Source organism: Rhinatrema bivittatum, chromosome 13 (assembly GCF_901001135.1).
Source record: "Rhinatrema bivittatum chromosome 13, aRhiBiv1.1, whole genome shotgun sequence".
Lineage (NCBI taxonomy): Eukaryota > Metazoa > Chordata > Amphibia > Gymnophiona > Rhinatrematidae > Rhinatrema > Rhinatrema bivittatum.
Window position 1 is genome coordinate 53444627 of NC_042627.1, and position 18868 is coordinate 53463494.

The window sequence follows — 18868 nt, forward strand, 5'->3', positions numbered from 1 at the left end:
CCTGAGGGGAGTCCCACGGAGAAGATGAAAAAGGAAGAGTGATGCGTAGTGAGACCAGGAGGAAGGACTTATGCCAATTTTAACTGTGGACAACAGGTGGCATAATTCAGGGCCACAGTGTCCATCTTGGGTGCTGGTGACATCTTAAACCGTTCAGTCTTGGATGTCGTCTTTCGTTTCATCCCAGTTCATGAAGATGATCAGAGCTTTAAGAGAATGTTGCAGACTGTTTCCTGGATGGTTAAGTGGGGTGATTGTCAGATCCGTTTACCCGGTTAAACTGGCTGCAAACGGCCTTCATGGATCTGGCGCAGAGTACGCCGGGTGTGCACGTACTTTTCATCCTGGGAGCATGGTTTGGGCAGGGGAGGTCAATAACGCACGCATATTGTATTTTCAGACTTATGCCAGGTATCTTCCATACAAATACTATCCGCAGAGAAAGCAGATGTAAAAGTTTGCAGGTACTTTCCCTTTGAAACTGAGGTACAAGATCCCCCGCATGCTTGGCACCTCGGCGGACAGATGTGAAAATCGTAGCACTTGGGATCTGTGGCCATCTATGGCTGGACTTCCCTGATCTCATAAAAGGATCACTAGTTCCTTCTAAACTGCTTCTGCAAACTTATTTATTTAAAAAAAAAACCAAACCCCCCTTAGTAGTTTACACAGACGCACAAGCCTGTCGCTGTGTACGGGGCTCCCGTTGCTTTTTGGGAGAACACTTTTGTAGCACAGCATCATCCACACAGAGTCCTCGCTTCTTCCCCTAAGAGAAAAAGCATAGGGCAATGAGGAAAGGTTTCCCAGGGTCAGCGGGTACTTGTGCGCGTAATACCGCGGCCTGTGTTTGTGCGTGTATTGGCAGACAAAAATTGTGAAACCAAAGGCTTCTCAAATTCACACATTGCTTGGAAGTCAACAGCTTTATGGTACTCGATCATTTAACTTCTGTAACAAATAGGTCATTGTGCAAACAGCCTGCCCAAATGCAAAGCCACGGTATTGTGTGCAGATTTTCAGCCTTCCCCGTGCAAATTGGCCACAATACGGCTGGCCCGTGATCCTTGCTTCTGCTTTTGGTGGAGGTCAGAATTTGGCTGGGAAACAGCACGCATAGGTCGGAAAACACAGCGTACTTTCACTGTTCCCCAGGGGCGGATTCCCGATGACGACCGGCCCGGGGATTCGCCGTCCCGGCCGGCCCAGGAGATACCACGTGGTCTGCCGAGCGTGGCTCTGTCACAGCCGCGCTTGGCAGACCACGTGACTAGAGCGACTGGCCCACCGGGGGATGCCCTATCCCCCGATAGGCCAATCCGCCCCCGCTGAAAGCTGGGTTAAAGGCAGGTAATTTCCAGACTGCCCCTTTTCCCCTGCTAAATGACTTCTCCCTGGCTGCAAGAATGCTTCTGAGGGATGGCACTAAGATTACTTGTCGGGGGGAGCCTGTGTCATAAGTCTGTCTGGAAATATGTGGGGCCTTCATTTGTTTGCTATTTATTCCTTCTCCTGCAAAACTGGAAATTGTCATTTCTTTCCTCCCAGGTACTACCCCAGTGGAGATGCATTTGCCTCTGGTTCAGATGACGCCACTGTAAGTTTTCCAAAAACTCTTTGCAGTTATCACGTGTGGAAAGTTTGGCGTAATTTACCAGTGAAAGGATTTCTGTAAATCACCAGCCGTAAGCAACTCCTAGGTACTTTCCTGATTGACCTCTTTGGAAATTACCCTTCTGCTGAGGAGAGGCCCAGGGCATTCTGTTGCTTGATTCCCTGTGCGACTTTGAGCAAATTACTTTGTCTCCCTGTTTCTCAATTTGGCCAGTTATCATGGACTAGAAATAATAATAACAATAGAACCCATTCCCTCTCCTTTGACCTGCAGGAATTTAGAACTGGTTGCCTTTCATCACGGAGGTGGTCTCCTGACAGTTTCTCACATATTTGTTGTAAAGCTGTTTTGAGATCCTGGAGGAGGAAGGGCTCTATGTAAATAGAAATTATTAATGTTGCATACTTGAAGTACTTCTTAGCTTCTGATTGACTTGAGCAGGGGCTCTGCACCCAGTCCTTGGGTCACACCTAGCCAGTCAGGTTTTCATGATCTCCACAATGCATATGCATGAGATGGATTTGCATACAAATCTACCTCATGCATATTCTGAAAAGCAGGCTGGCTGACTGTGTGTCCTGAGGAGTGGGTTGAGAAAAGCCGTGCATGCGCTGGGTCAGAAATCTTCCACTGTACGCCTCCCGAGAGACCAACAGCACTGAAATCCCTGATGCTTTTTAAGCAGTGCACTGTTGGAAGCTGAACTGTTAAGTCCCTTCAGAGAGGTCGATATCAGTGTCGGCAGAAACCTCGACTTTATGCTTGGAGGTGAGCCGGAACATTCTTTGCACTCTCTCAGCGGTTTCAGTCTGCAGATGCCTTGTACCTGGCACCTCCTCCTGTAATAGCTGTGTTAGTCACAAGAAAAATTGGATTCTGTGCAAGCTGGGCTAGTATTTATTAGTCCAACACACACACAAGTGTATTCCAGAGCTTCGGATTTAAAAGGTGTCCTTTGGATTGTGTGTTATGCTGTTATTAGAACAAAGATGTTCTACATGAGATTTGGAGATCACTTTGGTCTCCCATTCAAATGTGAAGAAAGAAAGAAAGACATGATTTTTTTTTTTTTTTCTACACAGAGACCCCATAGGTAGAACATTGGACAGTACACAAGAATGCGTATATTGATTTCTTTTCTTTTTTTTTTTAATTCTGTGAATGTCATCTTAGTCCGTATTCTTCTCTCAGGTCAACAAATCTTGATTTTTACCTCAACAAAAATCAGTATCTCCTTATTAGTCCTAGGGAGGGTAATTTTCAATGGCCTTTTACAAACTTGCCCAAGCGATCTGCGCATAAACTCGCACGTATGCCTTAAATGCGCCTAAGTTTCCCTGCCCTGAGCAGAAGCATTCCCAGCGGTGAGGCTGGGGAGGGGGTTTGCACTTAGATGCCTACTAGTTTGGATTTTCAAAAGTTGTGCGTGCAGATTTTCCAGAAAAAGTCTGTGCACGTTTTAGATTGGGTGTGGCTATCTCAGAACTAGGGGAGAAGTTAATTCTGCAAACCAGCAAACTATTGCCTAGGCAGATAAGTCTTTCCTGCTTAATTCTTAAATTATTGTAGTAGGCTTCTGTATGTAATAGATTGTTGTCTGTGATTTCATTTCATTATAGTCAGATATAAACAGTGTTTATTAAGTTGCTTTTTGGGTATTCTGCTGTTGTGTTCAAGATTTAAAAAAAAACAACAAAAAAAAAAACCCCATTACAGCTTTTTTATCTGTTAGAATCTATCTAGATTTAGTGTCACTAATAATCTCTGTTTAGATAAGAATATTGGGGCAGAAAGAGCTGGGTAAACAAATGAAAACAAACTTCCAGAAGGGTCCGTTTTGTACCTAGCTTGACCAAGGGTTAACTGTTTAACTCCCACCCACCCCTAGGTTTGTTTTTCTAATATAGTCTGCCTAAATTCATAATTGGCAACAAGATAAATTAGTAAATTAGTATTTCCCTAAGTGTTATCCATCAAATAAATTACCAAAATGAGGACAATCCAATGTAACTATTGTGAGGCCTTTATTCTGAGGGAAATCATCTGGAAACATACGGCTTGCCCCATTTGTTCAGAAATCTCTTCCTTGGAAAAGGAGCTGGCTGAAGTTAAAGCCGAATTAGCTTCAATGAAGAAAGTTTCACCCACTTTACAATATTCAGGAATTAATTCCCCATTACCACAAAAAAAACAAAAGTCAAGGAAAAAGAGATTTACAGTGGGCTCAGGTAGGTTAAGACCTGTGACCCACAGGCACCTGTTCTTGACAGCTGTGCAGCCCACAAGTCTACCCCCCCTCCCCCACTCACACAGGGCACGAAGGAACTCAATAAACAGGAATACAGTGGGCTCTGGTAAAATTAGGCCTGTGATGCAGAGATATACACTGCATCAAGTGCAACAAGCACAAAAAGCCTTCTATGTATTAAATACTGAAGAAGTTCTTGAGAAAAAGATTGAAGTGTTAACTGAAAAGGAAGAAAACCCAATGTATATAGAAATTCCAGATCAATAACCAAAGGAAAAAGCTCATTGTGCTGGATGAATCTGTCATCAGAGGCACTAATCCTTTCCTTTGCACAAATGCAAAGGGAAAGGGAGAAGTGGATAACAAAACTCAACTAAAGAGGTCACAAAAGGAGTCCAGGAACAGCAGTAACCTGAACAAGGAAAGCTATGAGCACAAATGCTCATAGTTTGGGCAATAAAATCCCAGATCTGCAAGCCCTAATGGTGGAGGCAGACTTGGACGTTGTTGCTGTCACGGAGACATGGTTCACACAATCTCATGATTGGGATACGGCAATACCGGGCTATAACTTGTTAAGAAAGGACAGAGAGGATAGGAAAGGGGGAGGAGTGGCTCTTTATATCAGAAACAATATTCATGCAACTGAGCTGCAAGGAAGATGGGGCAATGAAGAAGCACTATGGGGCATCCATTTTTATTGGAGTGGTTTACAGGCCTCCAAACCAAAAGGAAGAGCTTGACAGAGATCCTGTTGAAGACATCCAAAAGATGGGAAAGAAGGGAGAAGTGGTGATCATTGGAGACTTTAATTTGCCAGATGTAGACTGGAGAATCCCATCTGCAGAATCTAACAATAGAAGAGAAATAGTGGATGCCCTGCAAGGAGCTTTGTTCAAACAAATGGTAATGGAACCCACGAGAGAGGGAGCTATACTAGATTTAGTGCTCACTAATGGAGATAATGTCTCTGTCCAAGTGGGCGCCCACCTCAGCACCAGTGATCAAACGGTATGGTTTAATATCACAAAAAGGATACGGAGAAGAAGCACACGGACCCAAGTTTTGCAGTTCAAAAACACAGACTTTGATGAAATGGGGAAATACCTGGAGGAAGAACTAGTAGGCTTGGAGAACGAGAGAGAAGTGGAGCAACAGTGGACCAAACTTAAAGGAACACTTACCATGGCAACCAATCTATATGTTGGAAAAGTAAAGAAAAGCAAAAGAAGAATGAAACCTATCTAGTTCTCAAAGGAGGTGGCTGACAAAATAAGGGCTAAAAGAACAGCGTTCAAGAAATATAAAGGATCCCAAAGGGAGGAACACAAAGAAGAATATCTGGTGGAACTGAAGGAGACAAAGAAAGCAATCAAGACGGCAAAAAGTCAAGCGGAAGAAAGGATTGCCAAAGAGGTAAAGAGTGGTGACAAAACATTTTTCAGATACATCAATGAAAAGAGAAAAGTTCAAAGTGGTATAGTGAAATTGAACGGTGAAAAGGATTAATGTGTGAAGAGAGACGAAGAAATGGCAGAAATATTAAACGAATACTTCAGTTTTGTGTTCACTAAAGAGGACCCCGGAGAAGGACAGTCGCTAGTTAACAAGAAATTGGAGGGAAATGGAGTAGATGAAACTCCATTTACAGTAGACAATGTATGGGAAGACCTGGGGAAACTGAAAGTGGACAAAGCCATGGGGCCTGAAGAGGTTCATCCCAGGATACTGAGGGAGCTCAGATGTGCTGGTGGGTCCGCTGTGTGAACTGTTCAATAAATCCCTAGAAACGGGAGAGTGCTGAGTGATTGGAGAAGAGCGGTGGTGGTCCCGCTTCACAAGAGTGGGAACAGAGAAGAGGCTGGTAACTACAGACCGGTTAGCCTCACCTCGGTGGTGGGAAAAGTAATGGAGTCGCTGTAGATGAGACGATGGTGCAAGGAAGAGGGATTCAGTTTTGTTAGGAACTGGGGAACCTTTTGGGGAAGGGGGAGTCTCTTCCGAAGGGATGGGCTCCACCTTAACCAGGGTGGAACCAGACTGCTGGCGCTAACCTTTAAAAAGGAGATAGAGCAGCTTTTAAACTAGAACAAAGGGGAAAGCCGACAGTCGCTCAGCAGCGCATGGTTCGGAGAGATGTATCTTTAAAGGATACTAATGATGCATTAGAATTAGGGCATCCCGACAGTGAGGTTCCAATAATTAGAAAAGTAGTCCAAGTGCCTGTAACTAAAAACTCACCTGAGCTAAAAAATTCTAACTTATCCCTATCAATTAAAAAGCAGAATAAAAATACAAACAAAAAACAAACTTTGAAATGTTTGTATGCTAATGCCAGAAGTCTAAGAAGTAAGATGGGAGAATTAGAATGTATAGCAGTAAATGATGACATAGACTTAATTGGCATCTCAGAGACATGGTGGAAAGAGGATAACCAATGGGACAGTGCTATACCGGGGTACAAATTATATCGCAATGATAGAGAGGAGCAGTCGGGAGGAGGTGTGGCGCTTTATGTCCGGGATAGCATAGAGTCCAACAGGATAAACATCCTGCATGAGACTAAATACAAAATTGAATCTTTATGGGTAGAAATCCCTTGTGTGTCAGGGAAGACTACAGTGATAGGGGTATACTACCGTCCACCTGGCCAAGATGGTGAGATGGACAGTGAAATGCTAAGAGAAATTAGGGAAGCTAACCAAATTGGTAGTGCAGTAATAATGGGAGACTTCAATTACCCCAATATAGACTGGGTAAATGTATCATCGGGTCATGCTAGAGAGATAACGTTCCTGGATGGAATAAATGATAGCTTTATGGAGCAATTGGTTCAGGAACCGACGAGAGAGGGAGCAATTTTAGATCTAATTCTCAGTGGAGCACAGGACTTGGTGAGAGAGGTAACGGTGGTGGGGCCGCTTGGCAATAGTGATCATAATATGATCAAATTTGATTTAATGACTGGAAAAGGAACAGTGTGCAAATCCAAGGCTCTCGTGCTAAACTTTCAAAAGGGAAACTTTGATAAAATGAGAAAAATTGTTAGAAAAAAACTGAAAGGAGCAGCTACAAAAGTAAAAAATGTCCAAGAGGCGTGGTCATTGTTAAAAAATACCATTCTAGAAGCACAGTCCAGATGTATTCCACACATTAAGAAAGGTGGAAAGAAGGCAAAACGATTACCGGCATGGTTAAAAGGGGAGGTGAAAGAAGCTATTTTAGCCAAAAGATCTTCATTCAAAAATTGGAAGAAGGATCCAACAGAAGAAAATAGGATAAAGCATAAACATTGGCAAGTTAAATATAAGACATTGATAAGACAGGCTAAGAGAGAATTTGAAAAGAAGTTGGCTGTAGAGGCAAAAACTCACAGTAAAAACTTTTTTAAATATATCCGAAGTAGAAAGCCTGTGAGGGAGTCAGTTGGACCGTTAGATGATCGAGGGGTTAAAGGGGCACTTAGAGAAGATAAGGCCATCGCGGAAAGATTAAATGATTTCTTTGCTTCGGTGTTTACTGAAGAGGATGTTGGGGAGGTACCCGTAATGGAGAAGGTTTTCATGGGTAATGATTCAGATGGACTGAATCAAATCACGGTGAACCTAGAAGATGTGGTAGGCCTGATTGACAAACTGAAGAGTAGTAAATCACCTGGACCGGATGGTATACACCCCAGAGTTCTGAAGGAACTAAAAAATGAAATTTCAGACCTATTAGTAAAAATTTGTAACTTATCATTAAAATCATCCATTGTACCTGAAGACTGGAGGATAGCAAATGTAACCCCAATATTTAAAAAGGGCTCCAGGGGCGATCTGGGAAACTACAGACCGGTTAGCCTGACTTCAGTGCCAGGAAAAATAGTGGAAAGTGTTCTAAACATCAAAATCACAGAACATATAGAAAGACATGGTTTAATGGAACAAAGTCAGCATGGCTTTACCCAGGGCAAGTCTTGCCTCACAAATCTGCTTCACTTTTTTGAAGGAGTTAATAAACATGTGGATAAAGGTGAACCGGTAGATATAGTATACTTGGATTTTCAGAAGGCGTTTGACAAAGTTCCTCATGAGAGGCTTCTAGGAAAAGTAAAAAGTCATGGGATAGGTGGCGATGTCCTTTCATGGATTGCAAACTGGCTAAAAGACAGGAAACAGAGAGTAGGATTAAATGGGCAATTTTCTCAGTGGAAGGGAGTGGACAGTGGAGTGCCTCAGGGATCTGTATTGGGACCCTTACTGTTCAATATATTTATAAATGATCTGGAAAGAAATACGACGAGTGAGATAATCAAATTTGCAGATGACACAAAATTGTTCAGAGTAGTTAAATCACAAGCAGATTGTGATAAATTGCAGGAAGACCTTGTGAGACTGGAAAATTGGGCATCCAAATGGCAGATGAAATTTAATGTGGATAAGTGCAAGGTGATGCATATAGGGAAAAATAACCCTTGCTATAATTACACGATGTTGGGTTCCATATTAGGTGCTACAACCCAAGAAAGAGATCTAGGTGTCATAATGGATAACACATTGAAATCGTCGGTTCAGTGTGCTGCGGCAGTCAAAAAAGCAAACAGAATGTTGGGAATTATTAGAAAAGGAATGATGAATAAAACGGAAAATGTCATAATGCCTCTGTATCGCTCCATGGTGAGACCGCACCTTGAATACTGTGTACAATTCTGGTCGCCGCATCTCAAAAAAGATATAATTGCGATGGAGAAGGTACAGAGAAGGGCTACCAAAATGATAAGGGGAATGGAACAACTCCCCTATGAGGAAAGACTAAAGAGGTTAGGACTTTTCAGCTTGGAGAAGAGACGACTGAGGGGGGATATGATAGAGGTGTTTAAAATCATGAGAGGTCTAGAACGGGTAGATGTGAATCGGTTATTTACTCTTTCGGATAGTAGAAAGACTAGGGGACACTCCATGAAGTTAGCATGGGGCACATTTAAAACTAATCGGAGAAAGTTCTTTTTTACTCAACGCACAATTAAACTCTGGAATTTGTTGCCAGAGAATGTGGTTCGTGCAGTTAGTATAGCTGTGTTTAAAAAAGGATTGGATAAGTTCTTGGAGGAGAAGTCCATTACCTGCTATTAAGTTCACTTAGAGAATAGCCACTGCCATTAGCAATGGTTACATGGAATAGACTTAGTTTTTGGGGTACTTGCCAGGTTCTTATGGCCTGGATTGGCCACTGTTGGAAACAGGATGCTGGGCTTGATGGACCCTTGGTCTGACCCAGTATGGCATTTTCTTATGTTCTTATGTTCTTATCTACAGTCGGGAGAATTGCTGGACTAAAGGCAGCATGGATTCACCAGGGGAAGATCCTGTCAGACAAATCTGATTTACTTTTTTGACTGGGTAACCAAGGAATTGGATCGAGCAAGAGCGCTCGATGTCATCTATTTGAACTTCAGCAAAGCTTTTGACATGGTCCTGCACAGGAGACTGGTGAATAAATTGAGAAACTTAGGAGTGAGTGCCAAGGTGGTGGCCTGGATTACAAACTGGTTGACGGACAGAAGACAATGTGTGGTGGTGAATGGAACTTACTCTGAAGAGAGAGCTGTGTTGAACGGAGTGCCGCAGGGATCGGTGTTGGGATTGGTCCTGTTCAATATCTTTGTGAGCGAATTTGCGGATGGGATAGAAGGTAAGGCTTGTCTTTTTGCAGATGATGCTAAGATCTGCAACAGAGTGGACACGCCGGAAGGAGTGGAAAGAATGAGACTGGATTTAAGGAAACTGGAAGAGTGGTCAGATATGGCAGCTGAAATTCAACGCCAAGAAGTGCAGTCTCATGCATATGGGGTGTGGAAATCCGAAAGAACTGTATTCGATGGGGGGAGAAGGGCTGATGTGCACAGAGCAGGAGAGAGACCTGGGGGTGATAGCGTCTAATGATCTGAAGTCAGCGAAAAAATGTGACAAGGCGATAGCTAATGCCAGAAGAATGCTGGGCTGCATAGAGAAAGGAATATCTAGTAAGAAAAGGCATGTGATTATCCCCTTGTATAGGTCATTGGTGAGGCCTCACCTGGAGTACTGTGTTCAGTTCTGGAGACCGTATCTCCGAAGGGACAGAGACAGGATGGAGGCGGTACCGAGAAGGGCGACCAAAAAGGTGGAGGGTCTTCATCAAATGACTTATGAGGGGAGTTTGAAGAATCTAAATATGTACACCCTTGAGGAAAGGAGAAGCAGAGGTGATATGATACAGACTTTGATATTTGAAAGGTTTTAATGATCCAAAGATGACGACGACAAACCTTTTCCGTTGCAAAAAAATCAGCAGAACCAGGGTCACGATTTAAAACTCCAGGGAGGAAGACTCAGAACCAATGTCAGGAAGTATTTCTTCATGGAGAGGATGGTGGATGCCTGGAACGCCCTTCCGGAGGAAGTGGTGAAGACCAAAACTGTGAAGGAGTTCATAGAGGCGTGGGATAAACACTGTGGATCCATAAAGTCTAGAGGATGTGAATGAAGTGAAGAGGCATGGGGGCGGCTTGCGGGAATGACTGCTACTACCTGGAGATTAATATCCTAATTCAATAAACATACACACGGTTAATGCGACTCCAACATTACTCTATGCTTCAACGGCAAGAGGAAATGTGAAAAAAAAGGATTTGCATCCACAAAAAAGCAGGGGAGTAGTTTGGTTACTACCCCAAACCAAATAAGCCTGATACTTCACTTTCAGTGATATCCAACATAGCTCTCTGCTTCAACGGCAGGGGGAATGATGAAAAGATGATTTATATTCGGACAACAACCAATAAGGACTGAGTTGCACAGACTGGATAAACATGCGTGGGAGTAGCTTGCTATGACGGCTGTTACTACCCCTAACCAATTAGCTAGATACTTCAATCCAGCTCCAGCACTGGTAACTACATCGATGGTGGGGGTGGAAGGAAAATAGAACAAAAAGTCACTTACAAGGGACAAGAGTAACAGATAAGTATGGGGGAGGGGCAGGGGAAGTGAAAGCTTGCTGGGCAGACTGAATGGACCATTTGGTCGTCTTCTGCCGTCATTTCTACGTTTCTGTGTTTAGCAGGTGTAAGTGTGTGCAGGTAGATTGGGTGGAATCATTTTCCAAATGTATGCGCACATTTGCTGGCAAACGTATATGCAATAACAAAATTACTCCCTTAGGGACCTGTTTCATGTTTGCTCTTGCTCACTGAGTTCTCATAAGAGAATTCTTTAGCGGCTGTGATGGGTTCTCACTCAGAGTGCAGACAAAATGGAGGCTTTAACCCAAAAGCTGTTTTAGGCGTGCGCCGTGCAGCTCTCAGAAGCAAGTTCTCACATCGTTCAGGGTGGGGGACCTCATGTGCCAATCCCAATCACCAGCTTGGTGCAGTGAGGAAGTCTGCTGGCCTCACTTCAGCTGCGAGCACTTTGTGTGGGAATAGTCGGATGCTTCACTTTTAAAGAAGATTCCAGGCATCCCCAGCCTCCTTGCTTGCACGGCGTGGCAGTCCCTGGTTTCTAAAGCGGATGCACAGGGTGCAGCTCCTGTCTTCCAGTCAGCATCACGCTCGGGTTCTCCTCCTCAGGCGCGCCTGCATTCTGGGTTTTGAAACTCTCCGGCTGGTGCTGCTCTGCACCTGGCAGAGGCCTAAGGGGACCCCAGTGCTGCCCTCAGGGGATCCAATGAGAGCATGAGCCGGCTAGAAATGGAAAGAAATGCAATATAGTTTTCTTGATTATGCTGTTGAAATTTTTACGGGCCTGATTTCCAAAAGGAATTACGGTGCAGAAACTCCAGATTTTGTGCTTAAATTTCCATGTGAAAGTCAGTTCCGGGTCTATGCACATAAAAGTATGAATGAAACTTGATTTCATGCATAGTAAGTAGGAATTCCGGGAAGGGGAGGGTGCATTGGAGGGGAAATGATTTACCTGCAGAAATTTGATTTCCAAAAGTAGGTGGGTCACACCTGCTCTGCTTTGGAAATTTGAACTAAAATCTGCAGGTAAAAATGCATACAGACTTTAGGCCTGTGCGCACTGTTGAAAATGACTCTCTCTCAGCCCTGGACTGGTGTTGTAAATATTTGAATAGTATCACTATGGTTGTAGACTGTGGTGGTTCAATGATATTTAACCAATTTTCCACTAAGCTGCTTCTGACGAGGTTGAAGGCGTTCAGAGGGGAGAAACACAGTTTGTAAAGGCAAGGAATATTCATCGTATCCCAGGAAATTAGGAAAGCTGACCCGTGACAGAGAAATGTTAGAGTAAGTGATAACCTTGTGCATACGTTGGCCCTGTGAATATGTGTAGAAGGATACATGGCGCAGAGAGCAGAGGGCGCAGCTTGAACCTGATCAAGGTTATTGGGTTTCATTGAGGCAATTTTGATAGCAGTGTTTTAAAAATAAACCGAGTGCATTCTTAGCTGCTGAGAGCGCTAACGGATATGGAAGAGCAGAATCAATCCTGGTTTCCTAGAAGTACACTGAAAGCATTTAAAAATAAACTGAACTGCCTTGGGGGGAGGGGGGGGTTGGAGTGAGGAATGAATGATGGGTATCTGAATCTCTCCTTGGTCTGTAGACATGTTGTCTCTCTGTGGCATTGGCACGAGGTAGTTACTGAAATCCCAGCAGCTGTCTCCAGCACCAGAGAGTTCATGTGTCAGTAACAGCACCAGAGCAGAGTGCACTGTTCATAGACAGGGGGTAGGCCATGTCTACAGTGTTGTAATTTTAATAAATCTATTTTCTTGCCTTTGATACAGAAATATTTAAGGCCATTATGCTCCAAATTCATTTTAAAAAGCACATTTGACTTTAAACTAGTTGCTTGAAGGTGTGTAGCTGACTGATTTTCTCGGTCAATGATTTATGATCATACAACCTGATCTCTGTCATTGGTCATACATGCCGGTTATCCCCTCTTTCTCTCCCTTTAGTGTCGTCTGTATGATCTCCGTGCAGACAGAGAGGTGGCCATTTATTCCAAGGAAAGTATTATTTTCGGAGCATCTACTGTGGATTTCTCTCTCAGCGGTAAGATTTGGTGAGGACTGGATTCGGTGCTGGAACAGATCCTTTCCTAATGTCTGCCAGTGACAATAACCCCAAACCCCTGATTTAGACATAGAGTACATGCCCTAGTGTGCAAACCACCCTCCTTCCCAGAACTGGGTAATTATACTCTTTTTGTTCAGGCGTATGATGTATGTGTAAAGTACACTACAGGGTTCAAAACAGCTGCATTGAAATGCTTTGCCTGCTTCTATAATGTTATAAAGGGTTGTGTTGCATGTAATTTTTTAAAAATTTTTGTCTGGGAAGTTATTCCGAAACCTTTCGCAGGTAACTTTTAAAAGCCCTTTCTGCAGATCAGGCAGTGCTTTACTGGAGGGCCTAGGCTTCATAAAACTTGACACCTGATAGGTGGGTAAATGTGCCTGCCTGGGGCCTTGTATGTGTGTGAGCAGCGGGGTTCCCGGGCATGGGGCTGGGGAGGAGTTTGAAATATACATGTAAATGTCTGCATTTTCAAAAGCATGCCTGCAAACTATGCATACACGTTAGCAGGTGTAAACGTCCCTGGGATCTTCTTCAGAGGGAGCGTTAGGCGCATACTTTTCCCTTGGAAAATTAGTGTAAGGTCTGCGGGTAAAAAAAAAATGTCTGCAGGCTTTTTACACCAGTGTGGGCAGTTACAAAATTACCCCCTTGGAAATGTAGTACTGAATTTTTTGAAAGGTCGTGGACAATTATGAAATGTGACTAATGTGATTGAATGTAATAAGTTAATCACCTTTTGAGGTCCCTCATCTGCAAGACCCAAAGGCATGTGAGGTATGCAGTGTTTTCCAACCCCTCCCACCCCAGTGGAGGATTTCTGTTAATTACAGTTTGGGAAGCTATAGAGCGGGTGTGGGACTAAATCTTCTTTACTTAAATGCTGTAGCATTTCTCTTCTCTGCTAGAAGCACAAGGTGACCCTCCAAATTCCTCTAAGCAAACCTAACCTGAATCCAGGTTCCCTGCCAAAGCCATGGCTGGAGAGTGTTGCATTGAGCTCCAGCCATCCTCTGGTAGAGACCTGTGGGGACACCAAGAGCATGGCTCACGAATATTAAGAACAGCGAGGATGGTGGCTCATGCCACAGGCGAGTGCCCTTTGGGTTCAATGTCTCAAAAAATGCATTGATTCTGGTACCCACAATTATTCTAAGACTTTAGGCATCCATTAATGTCTTCTTTTTAAAGTTTGGGCCCCACCACAGTACTAACAGGCCAAATCAGTACAGTGCGCTCCGACTGAGCGCACGGTTAGCCTGCTCTTGGACGCGCGTTTTCCCTTACCCCTTATTCAGTAAGGGGAGGAAAACGCGCGTCCAACCCGCGGCACCTAATAGCGCCCTCAGCATGCAAATGCATGTTGATGGCCCTATTAGGTATGCGTGCGGGATACAGAAAGTAAAATGTGCAGCCAAGCTGCACATTTTACTTTCAGAAATTAGCACTGACCCAAAGGTAGGCGCTAATTTCTTCCGGCACCCTCCGACTTAATATCATGGCGATATTAAGTCGGAGGTCCCGAAGAGTAAAAACAAAGTTTATAAAAAAAAAAAAAAAAAAAAATGTGAATTCGGCCTACAGCTGTCGGGCCGAAAACCGGATGCATAATTTTGCTGGCGTCCAGTTTCCGAGCCCGTGGCTGTCAGCGGGCTTGAGAACCGACGCCAGCAAAATTGAGCGTCGGCTGTCAAACCCGCTGACAGCTGCCGCTCCGGGCTAAAAGGAGGCGCTAGGGACGCGCTAGTGTCCCTAGCACCTCCTTTTGCCCGATTCTACTGCACTACCTCATTTGCAAACTGTATCGCATGCACCGGCGAGTGGCTGGTGCGCGCGCTGGGAGAGCGGGCGTTCATCCGCTCTCCCACATTTTTACTGAATCGGCCTGTTAGTATGCAGCCAATCTTATTTCCACATGGTAATTCAGCACCACTGGTTTCACTGGGGCCTTTTTTTCCCCATCTGTTTGACTACTGACCAAAAGGCTTTATAATGTTGCTGCTGTTTTTTGTGGCCCTGCTCCCCCATCCTCTCTCTCCCCAGTGTAAAACCAGTTTGTGGCGCTACCAGAAATCAGGGCCTTTAGCATGTCTAGCCAATAGTAAACCAGGGGACAAAACTCTGTGCGTAAATCTGCTAGTCCTGTGGGCAAAGCACCTCTCCTTTTTGCTGCCTTTTGATTAGCACTTGCTAAGCATCACCTGAACATCCCCGCCACGCCATCCTCAAGATCCTGTATGACGTGCGCAGCCCTTCAAGCCTCTGCTAGGCAGTTACTGTTCAGTGACTTCTCACAAGTGGCTCTATCTAACAATACAGTGCCTATGTGAGCCTTCTCCAGTCGTTCAGTGGCTCCTCATTAGCAGCCACGCGCAGCACCTCCTCCCAACACAGCAACTAAACAAAACATGTTGCACCCTCTCCCTGGAGGCAGCCTGATTCTCTGTAGCGCCAGATGGCTGATGTACAGCAAGCGGCAGCAGGGCATGTGCTGCAGAAAGAGTTCCGTCTCACGTGCTTTTTCCATTAACATCTGTGTAAAACCTGAGAGTGGCAGCTTGACATCCTAGCAGGGGCAAGCCTTCATCCTCCTGGGAGGGGGCAGGAAGGCGGGATCCAGCTGTAATTGGGCAATAATAATTTATGACATATTTGTAAAGTATTGTGAGAACTAAGATGCCATTTAATATTTAAATCTTTTTATTATCAATATCAGAACAAGCAATAGACTGTGAACTCTAAGGGTACAAAATGTACATAACAAAAAGGTGGTTTTGACTCTGAACACAACAGGCGCATATTAAACTTTAAACAAGCAACATGGTTCCAGAGCAGAAAAAGATGACCATTTTAAAAGGCATTTTCACAGGTACAGTTGTGTTTTACACATGGAAATGGGGCCTTGGAAAAGTGCCTACCCATTTAAAACTATGTGTGCAGCACCGGTACCCATGTACTTCTATGCGCAGAGAGTAGTGCAGTAATAATGGGAGATTTCAATATTGACTGGGTAAGTGAAACATCAGGACATGCTCGCGAGATAAAGTTCCTGGATGGAATAATTGACAGTTTTATGGAGCAATTAGTTCAGGAACCAACTGAGAGAGGGAGCTATTTTAGATCTAGTTCTCAGTGGTGCGCAGGATTTGGTGAGAGAGGCAACATTAGTAGGGCCACTTTGCAATAGTGATCATAATATGATCAAATTTGAATTAATGACTGGAAGGGGGACAGTAATTAAATACACGACTCTATCACTAAACTTTCAAAAGGGAAACTTTGATAAAATGAGAAAAATAGTTATAAAAAAAAAAAAAAAAGTGCAGCTACAAAGGTAAAATCTGTGCAACAGGCTGTTAAAAATACCATCCTAGAAGCACAGTCCAGATGTATTCCATTCATTAAGAAAGGTGGAAGGAAGGTCAGACGATTGCCAGCATGGCTAAAAAGTGAGGTGAAAGAGGCTATTTTAGCCAAAAGATCTTCATTCAAAAATTGGAAGAAGGATCCATCAGAAGAAAATAGGATAAAGTATAAGCAATGGCAAGTTAAATATAGGACACTGATAAGACAGGCTAAGAGAATTTGAAAAGAAGTTGGCCGTAGAGGCAAAAACTCATAATAAAAACTTTTAAAAATAAATCTGAAGCAGAAAGCCTGTGAGGGAATTAGTTGGACTGTTAGATTATCGAGGGATTAAAGGGGAACTTAGGGAAGATAAGGCCATCGTGGAAAAATTAAACAATTTCTTTGCTTCGCTGTTTATTGAAGAGGATGTTGGGGAGATACCCATTCCAGAGACTATTTTCAAAGGTGATGATTAAGATTAACTGAACCAAATCACTGTGAACCTGGAAAATATGGTAGACCAGATTTATAAACTAATGAGTAGTAAATCACCTGGACCAGATGGTATAAAACCCAGGGTTCTGAAAGAACCAAAAAATAAAATTTCAGGCCTATTTCAATTCATTTGTAACCTATCATTAAAATCATCTATTGTACCTGAAAATTGGAAGATGGCCAATGTAACCCCAATTATTTAAAAAGGGCTCCGGGGTAATCTGGGAAGCTTGACCAGTGCCGGGAAAAATCATGGTAACCTTTATAAAGAATAAAATTACAAAACATTTAGCTAGACATGGTTTGATGGGACACAGCCAGCATGGATTTACACAAGGAAGTCTTGCCTCACAAGTCTCTACATTTTTTTGAAGGGGTGAATAAACATGTGGACGAATGGGAACCGGTAGATGAGGTGTATTTGGATTTTCAGAAGGTGTTCAACAAAGTCCCATGTGAGAGGCTTCTAAGAAAACTAAAAAGCCATGGGATAGGAGGCGATGTCCTTTTGTGGATTGCAGGCTGGTTAAAAGACAGGAAACAGAGAGTAGGATTAAATGGTCATTTTTCCAGTGGAAAAAAGTAAACAGTGGAGTGTCTCAGGGATCTGTACTTGGACCGGTGCTTTTAAATATATTTATAAATGATCTGGAAAAAGGTGCGACGAGTGAAGTGATCAAATTTGCGGATGACACAAAATTATTCAGAGTAGTTAAATCACAAGTGGATTGTGATACATTACAGGAGGACCATGTGAGACTTGAAGATTGGGCATCCAAATGGCAGATGAAATTTAATGTGGACACGTGCAAGGTGTTGCATATAGGGAAAAATAACCCTTGCTGCAGTTACACGATGTTAGGTCCCATATTAGGAATTACTACCCAGGAAAAAGATCTAGGCATCATAGTGGATAATACTTTAAAATCATCAGCTCAGTGTGCTGCAGCAGTCAAAAAAGAAAACAGAATGTTAGGAATTATTAGGAAGGGAATGGTTAATAAAATGGAAAATGTCATAATGCCTCTATCGCTCCATGGTGAGACCGTACCTTGAATACTGTGTACAATTCTGGTCACTGCATCTTAAAAAAGATATAGTTGCGATGGAGAAGGTACAGAGAAGGGCGACCAAAATATGATAAGGGGAATGGAACAGCTCCCCTATGAGGAAAGACTAAAGAGGTTAGGGCTGTTAATCTTGGAGAAGAGACGGCTGAGGGGGGATATGATAGAGGTCTTTAAGATCATGAGAGGTCTTGAACAAGTAGATGTGACTCAGTTATTTACACTTTCGAATAATAGAAGGACTAGGGGGCATTCCATGAAGTTAGCAAGTAACACATTTAAGACTAATCGGAGAAAATTCTTTTTCACTCAACGCACAATAAAGCTCTGGAATTTGTTGCCAGAGGATGAGGTTAGTGCATTTAGTGTAGCTGGGTTTAAAAAAGGTTTGGATAAGTTCTTGAAGGAGAAGTCCATTAGCTGCTATTAATCAAGTTTACTTAGGGAATAGCCACTGCTATTAATTGCATCAGTAGAATGGGATCTTCTTAGTGTTTGGGTGCTTGCCAGGTTCTTGTGGCCTGGTTTGGCCTCTTTTGGAGGTGGGATGCTGGGCTTGATGGATCCTTACCAAGCATGGCAGTTTCTTATGTGTAACTGGGTTTAAAAAAAGGTTTGGATAAGTTCCTAGAGGAAAAATCCATAAACTGCTATTAATTAATAAGCAATAGTAGCTTAAGATGTATTTAATGTTTGGGTGCTTGCCAGGTACTTGTGACTTGGATTAGCCACTGTTGGAAACTGGATGCTGGGCTTGATGGACCCTTGGTCTGACCCAGTATGGCACATCATATGTTCTCATGTTCTAGGAATTTCTGGGGATTGAATCACTCGTGCATCTGTGCGTAATTTTGTTGGAAAAAGTGCCCATGCAAATAGGTGCAGGCCCATGTGTGCAATTTTTCTGATCCAACTTTTAAAGAAAATGCTTTCCCCTTTGAAATCTGATGTAAAGTCTGCCAGTGAAAATTGCTGGCTGGCTTTGCACTTCTACGCACAGTTGGTACATTGCCCTCGTAGGG

General features: G+C 43.3%; 1 protein-coding gene across 1 annotated transcript in view; it reads left to right on the forward strand.

The window, feature by feature from the left end:
- Window positions 1–18868, forward strand: part of GNB5 (G protein subunit beta 5) — a 62473-nt gene that overhangs the window by 34650 nt on the left and 8955 nt on the right. Inside the window, exons 8-9 of the mRNA XM_029575144.1 lie at window positions 1549–1597; window positions 12816–12912. Of these exons, the coding sequence (XP_029431004.1) occupies window positions 1549–1597; window positions 12816–12912 (146 nt within the window). The remainder of the gene's footprint in view (window positions 1–1548; window positions 1598–12815; window positions 12913–18868) is intronic.